We start from the raw sequence: 19,742 nt of genomic DNA on the forward strand, positions 1-19,742 counted from the left end.
AGACATAAGTATTCTTCTGGAATTAGATTGAAATAAAAAACTTCATGGAAACACATATGGAGCTCAACATTTCATCCTAGAAGCCAGACAGGTTCCATTATGCGTCAACAATGAGGATATGGCACCTAGCAATCACAATCAGTACAGAGAAACATTTTCTAAAGAGGAAATCCGCAAGAGCAAATGGAATGGACGACATAACAAACAGGACCAGCCACAATCACTCATCCCGATTCGTTGAGATATAGAAATGATAGTTACCAATGTCTGAAGTTCCTCAACCATGATATGAATAGAAGCAGGGCAGAACAATTGCATGATTGCCACTACATGACGGTGGAGGAGAGCTTGAGGCACTCGCTCTGGCACCTCTTGAGGCAGACATCGTTCCAGTTGGGCACCTGGTGCTGGTTGACGCAGACGGTGCGCGCGCAGGCGTCGGCGCAGGCGTCGAGCTCGGAGACGGTGACGCAGGTCTCCGGGATGGGGTCCTTGGAGAATGCCCCCACCTTCTTGAGCATCCGCTTGGAGGTGCAGACGCGCTCGCAGACGAAGACCTCGTCAGAGCTCTTCTCGCGGCCGCGCGCCGCCTTGAGGCGCTGCTCCTCGTCGCGGCGGCGCTTGATGCGGATGAACTGGCCCGCCACCAGCGCCGGGACCGCCGCGCCCAGCAGGGGCCACCACGCGTCCACCATGGCCTCGCGAGCCTGCGCGGAAATCGGGGCTGCACGGATCAGATTTGGCCGAATCCCCCACAAGCCGCAGAGATGTACGAGGAAATCGTGAGGCGAGAAGGGGGAGGAAGAAGCGGAGAATTGGGGAGTGGCACCTTGGGTGGAACCGATTGCTCGGCGAGACGTCGTCGCGTGAAGGAGAGGAGGGGAACCGGTGGAGGGAGGCGAGGGTTTTAGGCGAGGACGACGAGGTCAGGTCGGCTCCGCTCCCTTTCTCCAACTCCTATCTGTTGTGCGGAACTGCGGGGTGGGAGATGATGGATGGAGACGGTGTCAGGCTTGAAATGGGCTGAAATTTTGACACCGTGTGGGTGGACAGCAACGAGAAGCCCAATTTGAATTCTAGACTGCGAAACAGGCAAGCATTTGGTAACTAGGAACGTGTTTTGAATTTTGAAGGGAAGGACCCTACCTTTGCCCCTCTTTGTTCCGACTATTAACGTTCAAAAAAAGGATTAAGTCAATAAATTCGAAAAAAGGTCGTCTTTTGGTCTTGAAGATGGCATTTGGTAACTCGAAACATGCATGTAAAGCAGCATTTGGTAACTAGGAACGTGTATGTATATCTGAATTTTGAAGGGAGGGACAACAAACTGTTATAACATAATACAGGTATCGGAGTGCTATGACTTATCTTGCATGTAGGGCAACTATATCTCAAAGGTAAAGACAGCTATTTACAGTCTATCCACAATGTGAAAAGTATACTGCACAGTTAGGTGCGAGCTTCATAAAACACAGCACGCCCTATTCTTCGTCAGATCAACCACCATTCGCAGTTAGAAATGCGTCTCCTAGGAATGGGAAAATGAAGCCTCCACGGGTGCCAAAAAATTCCACAGCACGCTTCCTGGGAAACAAAATCTAGGATTCTGCTCCCTTGAGTCGCAATTTGAAGTTCTTCTCCAGAAATGACAAGGTTTCTGCATAAGAAGGATCGTTCTTGTTCACTGGCTTGCATGAATTTATATGATCAGTGGACGGTAGAACCTGCAAAAAAAAATATATAACAGTAAGCCCTTTAAATTTGCAAAAGTTGGAACTGCCATGGAACAAGGAATTTATGGAAGCTTACAAAGGGGCAGAATGGTGGAAAAAAATGTAGAACAATTCACATGGCTCAGTAAACAAGTTTAATAGCTGCTTATGTAATCTAAAAAATTTTCAATAATGCCCTGCCTCTTTAAGTGCTATTTCGAGACTAGATATGCCTATCAACATAAGTTTATCATTGACATAACCAGGAATTATTTTGGACTGCACCACATGTGAATGAATGATAAATTAAGCACTCGTTATACTTCCTCCATTTTTAAATATGTGATATTTTCATCAGTTTGTCCTAGATGGCATAAATATAAACAAAGAGAGTACAAGAAAAGAATTTACTATATGATATATAGTCTATCTAAACAATGCAATGAACTGAGAAATACTTACAACGAGTTCCCCAAAACCAGGGTATGCGGACTCAATTGGTACTATCTCCATCCGAAGTGCCCAACCACCATAGCCTTCAACAATCGGTGTGACCTGGGTCTGTCATGGAATCAATTAGCAATATAACTTAGCACTGAGGTAGTGGAAACTTTGCAGTATGAATAAATGAGAGTGCTTTCCTTGACCTCACTAAAGCTAAGAACATCGAGAAGTCCTTTGTTATGGCGCTGCCGCACAAAATCGTTTAATTCAACTAGTCTTGGAGATCCACTTCTTAATTCCCCGATCTATTGAAAATTAGTGTCAGAACATATAGAAAAGACAAAAGAAAATCAGTTGGTAAACCAGCTTGTCATATGAAGAATTGAACACCATACCGAAGGAGCTGGGCGAAACACCAACCCCATACGCCATGGCATATCTGCAAGTTTACTGCCAAAATGCGGACAGCTATAGAAAACCTGTGATAGAGACATAGTTAGATCCTATTCACTCATACAGAAGATCACGAAATTCAACACACAAATACATACTAGCCCAACAGTATTATTGAGGAAATTGTCATAGTTATTCAGCTTTGCTTGATATAACAGCTGCTTAACCACCAGTCCTCCCATACTGCAAGTATGAAAATGGGGTGAAAGCAAGTTATCAGTTATTTCGTAACCAACAATTACAAAGTAGGAGAAAATAACACAAACAAATTTAGCACCAGACAAGTGCAATTGCACGGGCGAGTAGCATCAGAGGCTAAACAACCATCCTTACCTGTGTGTCACAAAAATAACAGGCCGATTACCAATCCCAGCAGCCACCATTTTCCTCAGCAGCATAGAGCTCACCTCCTATAAAACAGATATAGGATCTTGAGTAAGAGATCAGCAAATAATCAATTAATAATATGAAAATAGATACCAACATATACTACATCAGAAAAATCTTGCAAGCTAGATCCATGGGGGGAAATCACTGCAGTAGCACAACACAAAAACAGCAGTAATGGGTATGCTGCTATAAAGTTCAAGAGCTTGGATTGTAACTTATAATGCTGACAAGCTGGGTCCAGGTCCACAAATAAGGGGTATATCACAAAAAAAAAAACTCAAGATTCTTTAGTTGGCACCGGAGAGAATTTGGAGAGAAAGGGGGCCATGCACAGAAGACAGAAAACAGAAAACTAAAGAATTCGCAGAAATTGTAACCTGAAGGGGCAAGCTGGCTCCAGTCCACTGGGTCAAATTTGTCTGCACAAAATTATTTGAAACCGATAAGGACACTGAAGAATTTAAAAGCAACGATGGTATCAGCAGAAGTACTCGAATATAACATAAGGGCAAAGGGAACTGATGCGCATCAAAGAACAAACCTTGTATTTGACTGTAAAAAAACGTGCTTGAGGAAAATCTGCTGCGAGCCATTCTCTTGGCCAACATGTACCCTCTTTCCCAGCATCTTCGTCAATGCTTTCTACCAAACCAGCTTTGGTAGTTGATGATTTGTCATCGGCTATTCGCCATGAATTGAATGGGCCACCACGCAAGCCATGGACAAACACAACATCCATCAAAGGGGCCTCTTTGGATGAAGCCTCTGTACCATCTACAGAGCTCCCAGTTTCACTAGAGTCTTCAATACCTTCATCATCCTTACAATTATCTCTTCGAACTGTTGAAATCCTAAAACCACTATTGTCCAAATGAACCTCAAGAGGTAACTCTGGATTTAGTAAGAATAGTGCATCTCCAAACTGAGGACAGTTTCTTTTATACTCGCTTTCTGAATCAGGATATTCATCCAAGCCTCTTCTAGTATTTAGACTCTCAGAGCAGAGTATATTCAATAATGTTAACCTGCAATAACTTTTTAACTTTATATCATTGCAGGGAATTCGCCCACTAGCACAATCCTCGAGCCACTTGCACCATACATCATCTGAAATGATTTCCTTCTTTGAATTGGGTAGAAGAGATAGAATGGTCAGCAGCCGGGACGCATGCCTTCGGATATGAGCGGCAGGAGCAACCCGTACACTTGAGGGATCAGTGGTAGCATCAGTAGAGGAAACATTGGAAGCAGAAACATTCTTGTCCTGCACTTCTCGAATACGCGATGCATCATATGCTTCAATTGCAGCAAGTTTCTCATAATCATCAGCCAGGAGGATATGCCTCAACAAGGAAAGAGTTCCTAAACCAGCTATTCTCTTTTGGCATGCACCATCCTCAGAACAAAGCTCAGCTAGAGCTTTTATTCCCTTGAGTGTAGCTGATGCTGAGTCAGCAGCATCAAATTTGGGTGGATTCTTTTTGTTCAAATTCTTTAGAGCTGTAGCAAATGGTTCAAGAGATAGAAAATCGGCAAGTGGTACTTTGTCTTTTTCATCAGACCCAGGTTCATAGCCTGATTGAGCACTTGCCAATTTAACAACAGCGCTACCTAATTGATTCAGGACCTGAGTTGCAGTGGAAGCATTATGGTAATCAACCGGATTCTGTCAACAACAGTAGTTGTATTAGGATGATAGGATGAAGAACAGGAGTGTGGATGAAAAAAACCAGTACAAAGTCATTAGCCATATCAGGTAACAAGCTAAATTCCACAATGCAAATCAAGGCTATATTTAAATTGTAACATGACAATGATATATCAACAGAACAAGACAGCTCCTACATGTCTGGATAATAAATGATGCTACAACCAAATGCCTTTAATTTTGTTACGAAATCAACTATTTAATCAAAGGAAATACTGATTTTCTGTCAAAGCATGAATGTTTTATGGAACTTGCCTATGAACAGAACAAACAGTCTACTCTAAATAGCTACACTGTCATGATGTATCCAGTACTTACATTTTTATAATGTATATTACCAAGCTACGATAGAAAAGAAAACATCATCAAAGATCTTGCAAGCTCTAATAATGTCTAAAACAACATCTACATCGAAACTCCATTTTTGGTGTGCTTGTGTGTATACATGCTTAAGATCTTTACATTGGGCAAAACATTCATCCAAAATAAGTTTTGGATTTGAAAAAGAAATGAAATGGGTACCTTCACCCTCTCTGGTTCAGGCTGTGCGGTTCCTTTTGAATTTTGGGCCTTGTTGTCTCCAAGAATTTCAGAAAGGATAAGAGCTAACCATCCCTGAGAAATTGGCACAGAAGCTGGACCATAGTCTTCAAGTATGCATGAAAGGATTTTTACAGCTGTACGTTGTGTTTTATCTGATACAGATTTATCAAAAATCCACCTAAGAAGAATGCCAGACCATCTTTGAGATTCCTCAAGTGATAAAGGAACTTCACCAGCATAAAGCAAACTCAGTGCGCTTGCTATTGATTCTTTCATACTGCTCTGGCCATTCTGGTTTTCTATCTTTTTTGCAATACTACGAAGTGGATGAAGGCCCCTCTTCCTTATCACAAATTTTGAGTCATTACACCGTGTCATGGACAGTAGGAAAGTTGATAATGACAGTTGACCCAATGGCATGTCATTGTTCTCAGTAGCCTGAGAAGCTGTAGAAAGAAGACTACAGCACCAATCAGGAACTGATGGAGCCAAGGCCAAATTCTGGTCTTCTAAAAGAGCTCGAGCCACAAGAGCTCCATGCCACTTGACAGTTCTTTCAGCTGCTTTCAGCGCAGTTGCAACTGCATGCCCATCTCTATCAAGATCTTGAATACGAGTGCGATTCAGATCTGATGCTATAGCCCAGTTTGCAAGAACCCATGTAGCAAAAGGTACAGCTACATGCTCCCTCTGCAAGTCATCCCAGAGGCCTGGGACAGCAGACGAACTTAATTTCTCAACTTGTGTAGACTCAACTGCAGTCTGTTGCACCACTAATCTTCTACTGTTATGTGAAACTTCCAGCATATCAACATCTGAGTTGTCCAACTCCAAGGAATTATTTCCTCTAGAGAATCCCAATATAGTGGTTCCACCAAGCACTTTAATCCCTATCCCTTTTAATCCTCTATCACCATCACTGCTGCTGTTATCCTCATGGTCATCAAAATGCATCCCTCCTTGCTCAATGACTTCAATTACTGCTGCAATATCTCTTGTATCAGCATCCGCAGGCAGCAAAGGCTGAAACGACGAGTAGTCTGCATTATCGCAGTTCGAAGTGATGATATCCATAAGTGCAGCCACAAGCATGCTCCTCCCTTTAGAATGATCTGAACCATCGAATGAAGATTTCTGTCCAAAAATAGATGATATATTAGGTACACCGAACTAAACTAGAGTATGCCTTCAAAAATAACAAATATAAAAAACTTTAGAAAATGCAGCGGTCAGCAACAAAAAAGTTATACTACACTTGATCTAATCCTGGGCTTTGCAGAGCGAAAAAATTTTGGCAAGCTTGCATAGATAATTTGCAGGTTCAGAAGTTGTAGCACATTCAGTTAAATTGTAAAGAATATTTATGCTCAAGCAACCTAATGCGTAAGAGCGCAGAGATTTAATACACATTATGACATGGCATTGACATCCTAATATTGCAAAACAGAATATGATCTTATTTCATTATAAGCTAGGTCGCTAGCTATATTCACACAAAATCTCAACATCTGAATAGCACAACATGGCATATGAATAACCTAATTCCATGCTACAAACTAGGCAACACCAAATCAATATGCCTAGCTAGGAAACTTAACTCAAATATCAGTTGATGCTGATGGTATATGGGAAACATTGCACCTTAATAAATTAATTCCATGGAATGGTTACAGCAACAGCGGCAAACTAGAGCCAACAACAGCACACAATCAGCAATTCGGTGGAATTAAACTATCGCAAGCTTCTACCAAACCACATTATGGAAATCAGAAGAAGCCCCCCAAAAAAGGGTTAGACCTGGGATCACCTTCTTGCCGCGCGTGGGCTGATACGAGAAGATGAACTGGAGGAGGCAGGGCACGGCGTGCGGGCGCCCGAGAACGGCGGGCGCGACCCAGGGGTCAGCCACCAGGTGCGCGAGCGCCCTGGCAGCCTCTGCCTGCGTGCCCCCCCGCACGACGCTGTCGAGCAGCCAGTCGACGACGGCGCCGCCCCCCGCGGAGACAATGGCGGCGCGCCGGGCGGCGCTGGCGGCGGCGATGTCGGCGAGCAGCGCGGCCACCCGCAGCTCGAACCCGGACCGCACCTCCTGGTTGGCCGAGGAGAGCACGGACAGGAGCGACTTCCAGAGCACTCCCGCGGCCGTCAGCGTGTGCTGCATCCGCTCCACGACGCGGCCCGCCGAATCCCTGGACCTGCGCAGCGTCTCCTCGAGGTTGTCGGCGGTGAGGTAGACCGTGCCCGCGGCGGCGAGGGAGAGCGCGGAGAAGGCGAGGAGCGGCGCCAGGCGGCGCCCGGCCCCTCGGCGGGGCGCGAGGTGATGCTCCTCTGGCGGCGTGGCGGCGATCGGGAGGGGGGAGGAGGTGGAAGGGGTGGAGGGCGCGGGGGATGCGGGCGGAGTCGGGGTGGTGGAGAGCAGGCGGACTCGGTGGCGGTGGTGGTGGAGACGGCGGAGGAGGAGGACGCGTCGCAGCATCGCCGGCACGGGAGGCGCCGCGGGTGGCTTCTCCTCTTCGGGAGGGCGTGGTTTTCCGGGTTGATTGAGCGATGTGTTCGACGGGCGCGGCGGTTGCCGTCGGTAGGAAGGCGAGCGAGGGCACGCGGGCGCGGGGAATATTCGCCGGAGAAGAGGGGGGAGATAGGGGAGGCCGGTGGTGCGGCAAGGGAGGCGAGCGGAGTCGGTACGGGACGGGAGTGGGCGAGGCGGGTTGGGCTTGGTTTCCTTGATGGGCCGCCTGAGTTTGGATTGGAGACCCGAAGCTTCGGAACACCTCGAGGCCCTCACGTTTTCCTTGCTCCTGTGGTTACACTGCTAGTGCATCTGGACAATTGGACTCTTGACTTGAGTTTGGCATTGTACTGTATCGTGTTCATTTCAATAGTGAGGGTGTTGCTCTATGTAAGCCTAGAAGATAATGCTGTTTCGAAAGTTTTTCTGATCACCGATTAGGATCTCAAACTAAACTTTCCGGTTTCCAGGGAGGTTGGTTGCTCATCGCCAAAAGAAAAAAAAAGGACGGTTGTTCACTTTTGTGTGGGATTATGGCCTAAGTTAGCCAGGACAGCCTATCGAGCTGGCTTTGCGTATGCAAACACAGCAAGGCATCCCAAACTGGCATCTGCATTATTGTCACCGATTACAGGATTAGCTAATGTTCGGTGAAGGAACCACGCTATCGGCTATCCGAAGAGAGGTTGTGAGGTTCTTTCGAGCAAAATGGCAATCCGGCAAGCTGCCACTCGGAGACCTTACGTAATGCAACCTCAGGCATCAAATATATCTGATGTTAATTGTAGAACGAAAAATCACCCTTGCCAACGATCCAAAAGGCAACGACTGGCCTGCATGATTTTGCTATTTTCTTCTTCTTCTTCTTCAGATGTGCTGTGCCGTTAGTCTGCTGACAACGCCAAACATTGTGCCAGTTTCGACGACGCGATGACACCAATTTACTAAACTTTGTCCAAACTAGCGCTGAAAATTATTGGAACTGGATTGAACGAAACACTCCAGCGAAACACAAGGCGTTGCCACTCTTAACCGTTGGATTAACGTCCGACGGTTCTGATCTGCAGCCAGCCAGGCAGCGAGTTCTCCAGGACTCCCAACCCCGCGCGGCCGCGCGGCGCCGGCGCGCCCACGCACCACCCAATGTTCGAGCACCACCCCGCGTGCCCGACCTCGCCGCCCGCATCCGGCGACCGCCGCTCCGTCCTCTTCGACCCTGATTCCCTCCCTGGCCTCCTCCGCTCCGCTGCCACCTCCTCGCCCGGCGCCTCTGCCCGGACCGTCTCCGCCCTCCACGCGGCGGGCCTCAAGCTCGGCGCCCTCCCCTCCTCCCTGCCGGCCTCCAACGCCCTCATCTCCGCCTACTCCCACGCCGGCCTCCTCCCATCCGCGCTCCGCGCCTTCTACCTCCTCCCCTACCCGTCCACCGCCTCCTACACCACCGTCCTCTCCGCGCTCTCCCGCCACGGCCGTCCCCACGAGGCGCTCTCCCTCTTCGCCGCCTCCGCGTCGGTGGTCGCCCCCGACGCCGAGCTCCTCTCCTGCCTCGTCTCATGCTGCCGCCGCGCGTCAGCCTTCCTCCCCGCGCGCGCGGCGCACGCTTACGGCATCAAGAACGTGGCCGTGCTGGTCTTCTACGCCTCGGCTGGTCCGGCGCTGGTCGCCCTGTATGCGAAGCAAGGGAAGGTCAGCGCTGCCCGGAGAGTGTTTGGTTGCTTGGACGTCGAGGACGTGGTGTCCTGGAACGCCATGATGGGGGGATTCGCTAGTGCCGGGAGGGATGTTGAGGCCTGGAATTGCTTCCGGGAGATGCGCATGAGGGGTGTTCGAGGGAATGCCCGCACAGCTGTGGCGGTGCTGGGCGCTTGTGATTTGGAGTCCGGCAGGCAGGTCCATGGGTACATGCTGAGAAGCCATGGTGGTGGTTCCAAAACAATTTTGTGGAATGCACTGATGAGCATGTATTCTCGCGTCGGCTCTGTCAATGACGCAGAGCATGTGTTCTTGGAGATTGAACGAAAGGATGTCGTGTCATGGAACGTGATGATTGGGGCATTTGCGAAGAACGGATATGGAGCAAAGGCTCTTGAGCATGTGGATGCCATGGCGCAGAGTGGGATGCAGCCGGACTCTGTAACATTCACAGCTGTTCTAATGGCATGCTGCCATTGCGGCATGGTGGATGAAGGGCTCGCACTATTCCAGCACTTCGTGTCAGTTGCTGGTCTCGTCCCAACTATGGAGCAGTGCGCCTGTGTTGTGGATCTGCTTGCGCGTGCTGGGAGGTTTGTAGAGGCCTTGGAATTTATCGGCCAAATGCCGATGAAACCAAATGCAATTGTCTGGGGTGCACTTCTATCTGCAGGTAGGATGCACCACAATGTGGAATCTGCAAGGATCGCATTTGAGCAGCTAGTTCTGGTAGAGCCCGAGAATGCTGGGAATTTTGTGACCATGTCAAACATATATGCAAAGGCCGGAATGGTAGAGGATGCAAAGAGAGTGAGGATGATGATTGACAGGGTAGAGTCAGTGAAACCTTCTGGACAGAGCTGTGTGGAAATAGTGTAATAAGGCATAAGAATAAGACTACATGGATTGTTGAGAGTTGCACATATTTCGAAGAGTGTATATTTCTGCTCACAAAACTTTTGTCATCCTAACTGTAGAAAAATAACATATTTTAGTGACCTGGAACTGCCGTTGATTTCAGATTATCAATGGTTAATGTTAGTTTGTGATTGTGAGCAAGGATTGCAGCAAGACAAACGAAAACCTACGACTGGCGATCTGAGAGTCACTCAAAGTGCCTATACATTTTAATGGTAATTTTGCGTGGCCTGCCACAGACTGATATTCTACTAGCAACTTTTTTGAGAAATTCTACTAGCAATTTTTACTCAATTTGCCATTTTCCTTGCCTTGCTAGTAGCGCTCAGCAATCAGCAAGCTGATCGCATATGAATGTTACCTTTACCACGACATATATAGTTTGATATCCTGATTTCTTTACAGGAAATGAAGGCAGAATAAAGGTTCTTCAGGATGGAGTCAATGAAAAACTGTACACTCAACTGCCCTGCAGCCTGGGTACATATTCATCTCCCTGGCAGCCATCATCGGCAGAAGTATTAGTAGTGGAAAAACATCAAGACAATGCCTCCACAAGAAGATATTTGACCTTCCAACTAACTAGTAGTTGGTCCACTTGAATCTGCTCATGTTGGAGTAATTTGTCTTACAGTCAAATATTATATCACATGAGCATTACCAGGCTTATCATATCCATTTACTAGGCCTGGGCCTTTCTAAATTCTAAGTTTATATACTTGAAACATTATGTTTGAAGTTGAGATGAGATCGTGACATGTAGCAGAAAGCTTTACTTCATGAATTCTCATATGTTACAATTTGAAGTTATATTTTACCCAGGGCATTTGGAGCTGAGTTCGATTTGAAGTATTATCTCACATAGGACTCCGTGAACTTGCTTGCATTGATCACGTAATGGGTCATTGTTGCCCCAAACACGTTCTGCCAAGATAGAGGCCCAGCCCATGTAGCCATTGCCCGCGAAAAGGCGTTTTTTCTATTTTTATATTTTTAAAAAATATTTTTTACATAAATATATTTTTGGTTTCACAATTTACAGTTTTATACCCCTACCGCCCGGCAGGGGGGCGGCAGGAGGCCTACCGAACGTCTGGGGGCCTACCGAACGTTTGCGGGGCGGCCGGCCCCCTGCCGGGCGGTAGGGATCTATATGTAATTAAAATTTAAATTTTATCGCATGAAGGCCCCTACCGCCCGGTGGAGGGGCGGCAGGCAGGCCGACCGCCCGGCAGGGGGGCGGCAGGCTCCCCCCAATATAAAAGCTGAGGTCCCTCCACCTGCATTTGCAGCAAACAACATCTATAGAGGGAAAAAAAAGGAGAGACGTGGGGTGAGGGAGGGAGTTGCAACAGCGAAGCCCTGCCGGATTTTAGATCCGAACCGCAGGTAACCAATATTTCTCAACTTTGTCATTCTAAATTTTTTATGTTTTTAATTCTGTGATTAGTGTTTTTTATAATTATAACCGCTTAGGGTTCGGATTAGTGGTTATAATTGAAGCCGCATCATGGTTTTAGAAACTGGTTTAATTAAAATTAAGTCTTTGAATGGCCAGATATATCGAGCAATGTGGCATTTCAAGTTCATTACGGTGATTTCCATAGAATTACTCGTGATTTCTATGGAGTAAATCTATCAGCATTGGAACGAAGACAGTGCAGTCTAGATAAACCCCTAGAGAGGAGTTTCGGTTCCATACGCAAATGGTTTCACGGTAAGTTTAATGTGAATCCAAAGACTCATTTGCTTACGGTTCATACCGTGACTTCCTGGGAAACAAATCGGGATTTCTGGGAGTTGATGCTTATAAGTAGTACGGAAGAATGGAAATATTACATGCACGCAGCTCTTCAAAGAGGGTGTCCTCTTGCAATGGTAATTCAGATTCACCAGAAGGTCGGTGATTTAGGTGAAGGATCAACACACACAACATATGACGTTCTACAGATTCATTAGTTCGAGCTGCTAAACCATTTACACAGTGGATTGATGGCGCACCTAAAGATACATACCAATTTACGGAAATTTGATATCGATTTGTTAATCAACTTCGTGTCCTCGGGTAATCCTAGCATATAATTACACAATAATTTTACTATTTCGTAAATATGGATTACAAATGACGGACGTGATTAGAACTGAATAAGAGTTACTTTAATGTGCATCTCATACACCTCTGACCGCATCCATATCTTACAAGTATGGTTATCTGCGGTTCGGATCTAAAATCCGGCAGGGCTTCGTTGTTGCAACTCCCTCCCTCACACCACGTCTCTCATTTTTCCCTCTATGGATGTTTGCTGCAAATGCAGGTGTGGAGGGGGACCTCAGGTTTTATATTGGGGGGAGCCTGCCGCCCCCGTGCCGGGCGGTCAGCCTGCCTGCCACCCCTCTATCGGGCGGTAGGGGCCTCCATGCGATAGAACTCAAATTTTAATTACATATAGGGTCCTACCGCTCTGCAGGGGGCGGCAGGGGGCCGGCCGTCCCACAGACGGGCGGTAGGGGTATAAAACTGTAAATTGTGAAACCAAAAATATATTTCTGTAAAAAAATATTTTTAAAAAATAGAAAAATAGAAAAAACGCCGCGAAAAGCTAGAACTGCGCGGGAAACTCCAGGCCGCCTAGCGCTAGCGGGGGAAAACCGGCTGCGCGCCTCTCGCCCTCTCCACACTACATCTCTCGGCGGCGGCGGAGCCGCAGAAGCGAAACCTGATGGCCCCCAGAGGCGCCCGCGCGGCAGCGGCGGCCAGCTCCGGCTCCGAGGACGAGGAAGAGGAGGCGGGATTCTCCAGGAGCTACTTCCTGGCCAAGGAGAAGGAACCCTCCTCCGGCAAGAAGCGCGCCCGCGCCGCCGCGGGCAAGCTCTCCGACCTCAACCTCGTCGATGAGCAGGTCTGGTGCCGCGCCACCCCGCATTCCCCGACAACATCTTCACCTCTCGCGGCACGAATCCGTGGGTACGATTGGCTAATTTGGGGATCCCTCCACTCCACTCTCTGCAGGTGTTGCGTGCATCCCTTGCCGAGATCCCCCCGAAGCACGAGGAAGAGGTGGAGGCTCTCACGAGAAGCTACAAGGATCAGTACCGCAACTGGCTGTTCGAGCTAACGTTTCTTCTGAAATTCGCAGCACTAGTGCAATTTCGAAATCGGTTTCGCTAAGGTTCTTGTGGATTGGAGCGAGTAATGGATGCATTGTTCTGATGTAGGTTCGGTTTTGGTCTCTTGATGTATGGGTTTGGATCTAAGAAGCAGCTGCTCGAGGATTTTGCCTCCACTACCTTGACTGATTTTACTGTCATAGTAATCAATGGCTATCTTCCGGCCATCAACTTGAAGCAGGTATAACCTTGTCTGGCCAATATTTTTTTTAAAGGGAAAATTGTGGGGGAGTTCCCCACAGCATTTTGTCTGGCCAATATTGGTCTCTAAGTATTGCTTGCGCTATCCTGCTTTTGTTCAAATGCTTCGAATCTATTAAGCATATTCATGAATTGCTCTTGAGTCCAATCCATGTGGAAATGGTAAATTAAACAGTTAGGTGTCATGGCATTAATTTGTTATGGAAATTTTATTATGCAGGCTTACCTTCTGTTTTTTGATGCTTGAATCAGCTTCAACTTTTGTCAGAATATAAGTTTGGAAAATTGGAAGGAGAGAAAACAATTCAATTAGACCTGATTAGTTTTGCACAGGAAGCCCCTGTGTGCCCTGCATTTTCATTTTCTTGACTTGATTTGCCATTTACATGTCCAGGGAAGGAACATTTACTGGGTTATATTTGCCATTTTCAAATTTGACACCCTAAACATGCACCTGATTTGGATTGCTTATCAATTTTGAGTCAGGAATTGCTTCCGTAGTTCAATTTCATGTACTATTTTAAACAATATATATAGATTTCTACTTGTATGCTTTGAAAAGGACCATTAGTTCTGCCTAAACTATTACATTTCCAGGTCATAGCAACAATAGCTGAAATGTTCTGGGATCAAGCAAAATCTAAGCGCAAACGTCAACCTGGAACAAGGTCTCAGTTATCACAGCCTTTTCCTTCACAATCATTCGGTGACATCATCTCATTTCTAAAGAGACAGACATTAGATGACGTGGATGATCAGGTGTGCCTTCTTATACACAATATTGATGGACCTGCCTTGCGTGATGCTGAATCACAGCAATGTCTAGCACAAGTTTCTTGCTGCCCACAAGTCCGTGTTGTTGCATCAACAGACCATGTTAATGCACCTTTATGTAAGTTTGTTGCACATTTTTAGTTTCATCCTTCACTAATCCATTCATTGTAAAAGATATCCTAAACTGGAAACTATTGCAGTATGGGACAAGAAAATGGTGCACACTCAGTACAGGTGGAGCTGGTACCACGTCCCAACATTTGCACCTTACAAAGTCGAATGTGTTTTCTACCCATTGATTCTTGCTAGTGGTGGTCATGCTCAAACCACAAAAACGGCTCTAGTCGTTCTGCTGAGTCTGACACCAAATGCACAAAGTGTTTTCAGAGTTCTTGCTGAATATCAGTTGGCAAATGAAAAGGAGGAAGGTGAGTTCATTGTAGACTTAGATTCCTGGAATGGAAGAGTTCAGATGGTTGTAAACTGATGCTTCACTGTTTTGTTTCTCAGGTATGGCTGTCAGTAGCTTGTATACAAAATGCCGCGAACGCTTTCTGGTAAGCAGTCAAGTGACACTGAACTCCCACCTGACGGAGTTTAAAGATCATGATCTGGTTAAGATTAGAAAGCACTCTGATGGCCAAGATTGCCTCCGGATTCCCCTTGTTTCTGATGCACTGGAGAAATTGCTGCAAGAATTGGGTTGACATCCTGCTCTTGGACATTGTTCCATCAGTCAGTTGGCTCCAAAGTTTAAGGGTTTTCTGCTGCATGTAACTGAAGAATGTGCTCCGGATCAAAGGAAAACATATCACTTTAAATAGAACTTAGATGAGCATTACAGTCTGTAATTGTACATGGATTATCTATTACCTCTCTTAATTGGCAGCATGTTGCATGAATTGCTCTGCTATGCTTGGCTTTTTCTGTTTCTTTGTCTTGAAAATTTTGCCATATATTGTGATTTGGCCATTGGCAGTTGGCCACTACCCATTTATTGGTATATCTATTTGGCACAATGGTACCAAAGTATTAGGCATAGCATGCAGTGTGCCAAAAGATCTGCAAATGCAGCTCAAGCTGCGAGCAGAAATAGTGGATTTTCACCATGTATTTGTAGTGATGGCTAGTTCAACATTAGAAATTACAGTAAGCAAAGTGGTGACAGATACTGCTACCTTTTGGTTTCATTCTTGTCATTTTTCCAAGCACTTAGTTTATTGTGGGCTGTGCTCACCACATAAATTTCATTCCTGGCATTGAATAACAAATGCAAAACCATGGGAATGTCCTCGTCTGTATTCTCACAATCTGACGCAAGATCTAAAAATTGTAAGACCTCATATGTCTGTAAAACTAAATAGGTTCACAATTGCACATGAATGGCACATCATCTTGTCAAGTTTCAGAGTGCCTTTCAATGTAGAGCACAGCCACGCATACTTTTGCTTTATTCTTTGATGTTTCCATGCTTCTGAGATGTGTTTCTGGAAGGATCTGCTCAAAGCCATATCTGGAGATCTCGTTGGCAGCCTGCTGATCAAAATTCTGTTAGGTTTGTTCACAGAATTGTTGCAATCTTCATCTAAGCCTGGCTGTCAGCTATCACTACCCTTTTGCAGGCAGACGGGAATGACAATCCTTGTGAGGAGCTGCAGGAAGATCAAACGGTCCCGCCAACTTTTTCACTAGAGGGCCGCGGTAGAGATCATAATCTTCTGCGTGGATTCCTGCCCATTTGGTTCCTTCGACAGCTGCGGAGCCGCATGAGTAGTGTAATGCTAGAGGGTACATTGGATCAAATTAACAGATGCTCATCTGAAAATTGCATTTGTTCTTCCTTTATTGCACGATACAACATTACATGATTACTTCTGGTTGATATGATACACCATCATGCAACAACAAAGTATATACACAGAAAATAAGCAGTATATCTAAAGATACATCTCAGTGTATCTGAAATGTTACAGGTGAGAAGTAGAAAAAAAAAGGGTGGATCATTAAAATTTTATCTGTTTTTCATCCTTGAGCCACAGGAGCACTTCCGACAGACCCTCAGTTAAGTTCCTTGGACTATAACCCAATTCTGTCTTTGCTTTGTCACATGAGTACGACCATTGATGTCTAAGAACATGCACAGTCTGCAACACATGTTAAGGACAAAATTTTAACCCAAACTCCTAAACCATGATAATTGTGTAAAGCAGAGAATAATGGGCTTACCGGGTAACTGATAAGTGGGAGCTTTCCGGTGATGCGAGAAACAAAAACTGAAATCCAGCCATATACTTCAATCAACCAGAGCGGTACATGGAATAGGGGTGCCTTTGTGTTTGTGATATTAGCAGCCATATTGAAAATTTGCTTGAATGACATATTTTCTCCAGTGAGGAGATATCGTTCGCCCACTCTGCCCTTCTCCATAACTGCTATGTGCCCACTAACAACATCATCAACATGACAGAATGATTCTCTATCATACCCATCTCCTATGTAACCAGGCAAACGCCCATTAAACCTCTCGATTAACTGCAAGAAACTTTGAGGTTTAGGTTTTGCTCACAACTATGTTCATAACAAACTGCAAGTGGATATTCCTATAATTTATAATTCAAATAATTTCAGAATAACTAGCAGATCTTTGACATATCAATGTGGAAGAAAGATCGCTTACAATGCGGGAGACAAGGTTTCCAGTTGTAAGTTTTCCAGGGCCATAGATGACGCCTGGGTAGACAATGGTGATCGGCACCCCCTCTGTGGCTGCCTGCAGTGCGATCCTATCTGCAAGAACCTTTGATTTCTCATACTCAGTGCAAAAGGCTTTCCCTGGATGCATCTGCAATTTAGAACCATTGAACTATGTTATAATTTGTAGATGTAAGTCTTTCTATATACACATGTATACTTAAAGAGCTCGGTTGGAAGTGATCACTAAAAGATAGATCTCAAGAGTAAGGTTTTACCTGTGTCTCATCTGCAACATAACCATCAGTTGGGCCAATTGCAAAGAATGACGATGTGTAAACTATCTTTTTCACAGTTGGTGTTCTCTTGGCAGCCTTCAACACATTCTCCAGTCCTCTCACATTAACCTGTACTACAGCAGAAAATGTACATTTATTATACCGATCCTATTTATACTATATATGTTATCCAGTTTTATGCATCGTCTCCTGAAGTATTCTCTTACCTTATGTTTTGCATAAGAAACAGTACTAAGATGAGGAGTTAGTATGGCAGCACAGTGCCAGGAATTGCCAAGAGAACAGTTTGGCAGATCACATGTATGGGCTGGCATTAAATGTGTCTTTTATGCTACGAACTGAAACTGGAGGAATCTCTATGAAACTCCAACCATATCCTTATTGAAAGGATAATACTATATCTTAATTGAACAACTGCCAACAGATACCATTCCAATTAGGCGTGCCCCCTCAATTCCAGGCAGCTTAAGGAATTATAACTAGTGGTCCAGAAAATGGTATATCCACATGCTGAACAGAAAAATTAGGCGAACAGAAGGATTTGTCTTACTTTGTGGAAAACGGAGGGATCGGGGAGCCACGGCTCAACGGACGCGGCGACGTGGAACACGGCGTCACAGCCGTCGAAAGCAGCGGCGAGGGAGTCCGCGTCGGTGACGTCGCCGTACGCGAGCTCAACGCCGGGGGCCAGGCCGGAGACGTCGCTGGAGGGGCGGGCGAGCGCGCGCACGGCGTGCCCCGCGTCGGCTAGCGCCGCGCACAGGCGGCCGCCCAGGTACCCCGTCGCGCCCGTCACCAGCACCCTCATGCCGCCGCCGGCAACCGCAGCAACAGCCGAGCCGATCCAGCTAGGTCTACACACACTCTCTCCTGCTCGAGCCTCACTGCCAATCCAGCAACTCGGGGGAAGAAGGCCATGCGAGGCGAGAAGAATGATGCGACTGAAACTAGGATCTCCTTTTAGGGATTTGGTGGGAGATTATCACCATTTTTTAAATGGTTTTTTTTATCCATGCCATTATAATTTGCTAGCTTCTGAGATATGACATTACAATTCACCTATTTTGAAATCTGCCATTACAATTTTTCATTTATTTGAATCGTGCCATTTTATACGTCTTTGATGCCCTTGGACCCACTTGCAGACCCCCGTATTTTTGTATGGCCCAAAATACCCCTGTTGCTTCTCTCCCAATACTCACTGACGTGTGGGGCCCACACGTCAGCTTCTTCTTCAACCTTCGGTGCTTCTTCTTCCTGCATCCCCTCCGCTGGCTCCCCTCCGCTGGCGCCCCCCTCCCCTGGCTCCCCTCCGCCGGCGCGCCTCCTCCCTCTCTCTCCATCCTCTCCCCTTCCTCTCTCCCGGGTGCTGCAGGGCCCCAGGCCGGCGGCGGCGCCGGCGACAACAAGCTGCTGGCCGGGTACCTGGCGCACGAGTTCCTGCGGCGCGGCACGCTCCTCGGTGAGCGGAGGCTGGAGCCGTCGGGGCGGAAGGAGAAGGATCCCGTCCTCGCCGTCCCCGCGCCCGAGCCGAGCAGGCGCTACGCGGAGGTTTCGCGGCTGCTCATGGCTGGCGGGGCCCGCATCCCCGGCATCGTCAACCCATCGCAGCTCGGCCGCTGGCTCCGGATTAAGGAGTGACCGGCCGGCCATGCCGTGAGGCCGCAGAGGGAACGCGCGGCGGGGCGGCATTGCCTGCTGGCTCGCCTCGCCTCGCCTCGGCGGCCGACCAACCCAAAGAACAGCGGATGCATCTGGACACAGCAAGCGGGTTTGTCCTGTCATTTTCCCTTCGATTTTTTCGTGTGGTAATTAGCGAATCATTTCCCCTTGTCAAAATTCTAGTGTAGTTGTCGGATGAGAAACCGGAGGCACTGCTGCTACTAGCTTTCGCCGCTTCCATTACTCTGAAATCATCTGCATCGGCGGAAAAAAAATTTGTGATGATATGCGTAGATGGAGAGAGAGAGGAAGGGGAGAGGATGGAGAGAGAGGGAGGAGGCGCGCTGGCGGAGGGGAGCCAGGGGAGGGGGGGGGGGGGGCCGGCGGAGGGGAGCTAGCGGAAGGGATGCAGGAAGAAGAAGAACCGAAGGTTGAAGAAGAAGCTGACGTGTGGGCCCCACACGTCAGTGAGTTGGGAGAGAAGCAACAGGGGTATTTTGGGCCATACAAAAATACGGGGGTCTGCAAGTGGGTCCAATGGCATCAAAGACGTATAAAATGGCACGATTCAAAGAAAC

The 19,742-nt window shown here is 46.9% G+C and overlaps 6 protein-coding genes across 8 annotated transcripts; 3 read left to right on the plus strand and 3 right to left on the minus strand.

Annotated features, from left to right (window-relative positions):
* Positions 1-1,008, minus strand: LOC120647067 (uncharacterized protein At5g64816-like). The gene is made up of 2 exons (XM_039923680.1): positions 830-1,008; positions 1-707 (listed from the first exon to the last, which is right to left on the minus strand). Exon 2 carries the CDS (start codon positions 693-695, stop codon positions 327-329), a length of 369 nt encoding a protein of 122 aa, XP_039779614.1. The 5' UTR covers positions 696-707; positions 830-1,008; the 3' UTR covers positions 1-326.
* Positions 1,009-1,262: 254 nt separating this feature from the next.
* Positions 1,263-7,952, minus strand: LOC120647062. Of its 2 annotated transcripts, none has more exons than XM_039923672.1 (10): positions 7,058-7,952; positions 5,230-6,384; positions 3,541-4,665; positions 3,377-3,418; positions 2,943-3,019; positions 2,708-2,792; positions 2,552-2,635; positions 2,360-2,461; positions 2,175-2,273; positions 1,263-1,724 (listed from the first exon to the last, which is right to left on the minus strand). In XM_039923672.1, the coding sequence occupies exons 1-10, from the start codon at positions 7,724-7,726 to the stop codon at positions 1,599-1,601; spliced, it is 3,564 nt and encodes a 1,187-aa protein (XP_039779606.1). In that variant the 5' UTR covers positions 7,727-7,952; the 3' UTR covers positions 1,263-1,598. The 2 variants fall into 2 exon arrangements, with proteins under 2 accessions (XP_039779606.1, XP_039779607.1); XM_039923673.1 differs by having other exon boundaries at positions 7,048-7,168.
* An 895-nt stretch (positions 7,953-8,847) lies between these two features.
* LOC120647063 (pentatricopeptide repeat-containing protein DOT4, chloroplastic-like) lies at positions 8,848-11,175 on the plus strand. 2 transcript variants are annotated; one of them, XM_039923676.1, is made up of 3 exons: positions 8,848-10,387; positions 10,473-10,584; positions 10,775-11,175. In XM_039923676.1, the coding sequence occupies exon 1, from the start codon at positions 8,903-8,905 to the stop codon at positions 10,328-10,330; it is 1,428 nt and encodes a 475-aa protein (XP_039779610.1). In that variant the 5' UTR covers positions 8,848-8,902; the 3' UTR covers positions 10,331-10,387; positions 10,473-10,584; positions 10,775-11,175. The 2 variants fall into 2 exon arrangements, with proteins under 2 accessions (XP_039779610.1, XP_039779609.1); XM_039923675.1 differs by having other exon boundaries at positions 8,848-10,584.
* Positions 11,176-12,996: 1,821 nt separating this feature from the next.
* LOC120647064 (origin of replication complex subunit 2-like) lies at positions 12,997-15,531 on the plus strand. The gene is made up of 6 exons (XM_039923677.1): positions 12,997-13,269; positions 13,380-13,486; positions 13,586-13,718; positions 14,336-14,630; positions 14,713-14,940; positions 15,023-15,531. Exons 1-6 carry the CDS (start codon positions 13,090-13,092, stop codon positions 15,217-15,219), a joined length of 1,140 nt encoding a protein of 379 aa, XP_039779611.1. The 5' UTR covers positions 12,997-13,089; the 3' UTR covers positions 15,220-15,531.
* A 798-nt stretch (positions 15,532-16,329) lies between these two features.
* LOC120647065 (putative dihydroflavonol 4-reductase) lies at positions 16,330-18,499 on the minus strand. Its single transcript, XM_039923678.1, has 5 exons — positions 18,053-18,499; positions 17,482-17,610; positions 17,190-17,354; positions 16,739-17,044; positions 16,330-16,656 (listed from the first exon to the last, which is right to left on the minus strand). The coding sequence occupies exons 1-5, from the start codon at positions 18,308-18,310 to the stop codon at positions 16,516-16,518; spliced, it is 999 nt and encodes a 332-aa protein (XP_039779612.1). The 5' UTR covers positions 18,311-18,499; the 3' UTR covers positions 16,330-16,515.
* Positions 18,500-18,602: 103 nt separating this feature from the next.
* LOC120647066 lies at positions 18,603-19,458 on the plus strand. The gene has a single exon (XM_039923679.1). The coding sequence runs from the start codon at positions 18,664-18,666 to the stop codon at positions 19,141-19,143; it is 480 nt and encodes a 159-aa protein (XP_039779613.1). The 5' UTR covers positions 18,603-18,663; the 3' UTR covers positions 19,144-19,458.
* Positions 19,459-19,742: the final 284 nt, after the last annotated feature.

The sequence above is a fragment of the Panicum virgatum genome, chromosome 9K (assembly GCF_016808335.1).
Source record: "Panicum virgatum strain AP13 chromosome 9K, P.virgatum_v5, whole genome shotgun sequence".
NCBI classification, from domain to species: domain Eukaryota; kingdom Viridiplantae; phylum Streptophyta; class Magnoliopsida; order Poales; family Poaceae; genus Panicum; species Panicum virgatum.

What these genes read in the sequence shown, in the direction of transcription:
- LOC120647067 (XM_039923680.1), bottom strand. Translation starts at nt 695, where the DNA reads ATGGTGGACGCGTGGTGGCCCCTGCTGGGCGCGGCGGTCCCGGCGCTG.
- LOC120647062 (XM_039923672.1), bottom strand. Translation starts at nt 7,726, where the DNA reads ATGCTGCGACGCGTCCTCCTCCTCCGCCGTCTCCACCACCACCGCCAC. An exon ending in CTGAACCAGAGAGGGTGAAG is followed by an intron (nt 4,666 to 5,229) that starts GTACCCATTTCA and finishes TGTTGTTGACAG; the next exon opens with AATCCGGTTGATTACCATAA. An exon ending in CTGGTTTTGGGGAACTCGTT is followed by an intron (nt 1,725 to 2,174) that starts GTAAGTATTTCT and finishes TTTTTTTTGCAG; the next exon opens with GTTCTACCGTCCACTGATCA.
- LOC120647063 (XM_039923675.1), top strand. Translation starts at nt 8,903, where the DNA reads ATGTTCGAGCACCACCCCGCGTGCCCGACCTCGCCGCCCGCATCCGGC.
- LOC120647064 (XM_039923677.1), top strand. Translation starts at nt 13,090, where the DNA reads ATGGCCCCCAGAGGCGCCCGCGCGGCAGCGGCGGCCAGCTCCGGCTCC. An exon ending in TCAACCTCGTCGATGAGCAG is followed by an intron (nt 13,270 to 13,379) that starts GTCTGGTGCCGC and finishes CACTCTCTGCAG; the next exon opens with GTGTTGCGTGCATCCCTTGC. An exon ending in CCATGTTAATGCACCTTTAT is followed by an intron (nt 14,631 to 14,712) that starts GTAAGTTTGTTG and finishes AAACTATTGCAG; the next exon opens with TATGGGACAAGAAAATGGTG.
- LOC120647065 (XM_039923678.1), bottom strand. Translation starts at nt 18,310, where the DNA reads ATGAGGGTGCTGGTGACGGGCGCGACGGGGTACCTGGGCGGCCGCCTG. An exon ending in ATCCCTCCGTTTTCCACAAA is followed by an intron (nt 17,611 to 18,052) that starts GTAAGACAAATC and finishes GCTGTAGTACAG; the next exon opens with GTTAATGTGAGAGGACTGGA. An exon ending in TCCCACTTATCAGTTACCCG is followed by an intron (nt 16,657 to 16,738) that starts GTAAGCCCATTA and finishes CATGTGTTGCAG; the next exon opens with ACTGTGCATGTTCTTAGACA.
- LOC120647066 (XM_039923679.1), top strand. Translation starts at nt 18,664, where the DNA reads ATGGCCCAAAATACCCCTGTTGCTTCTCTCCCAATACTCACTGACGTG.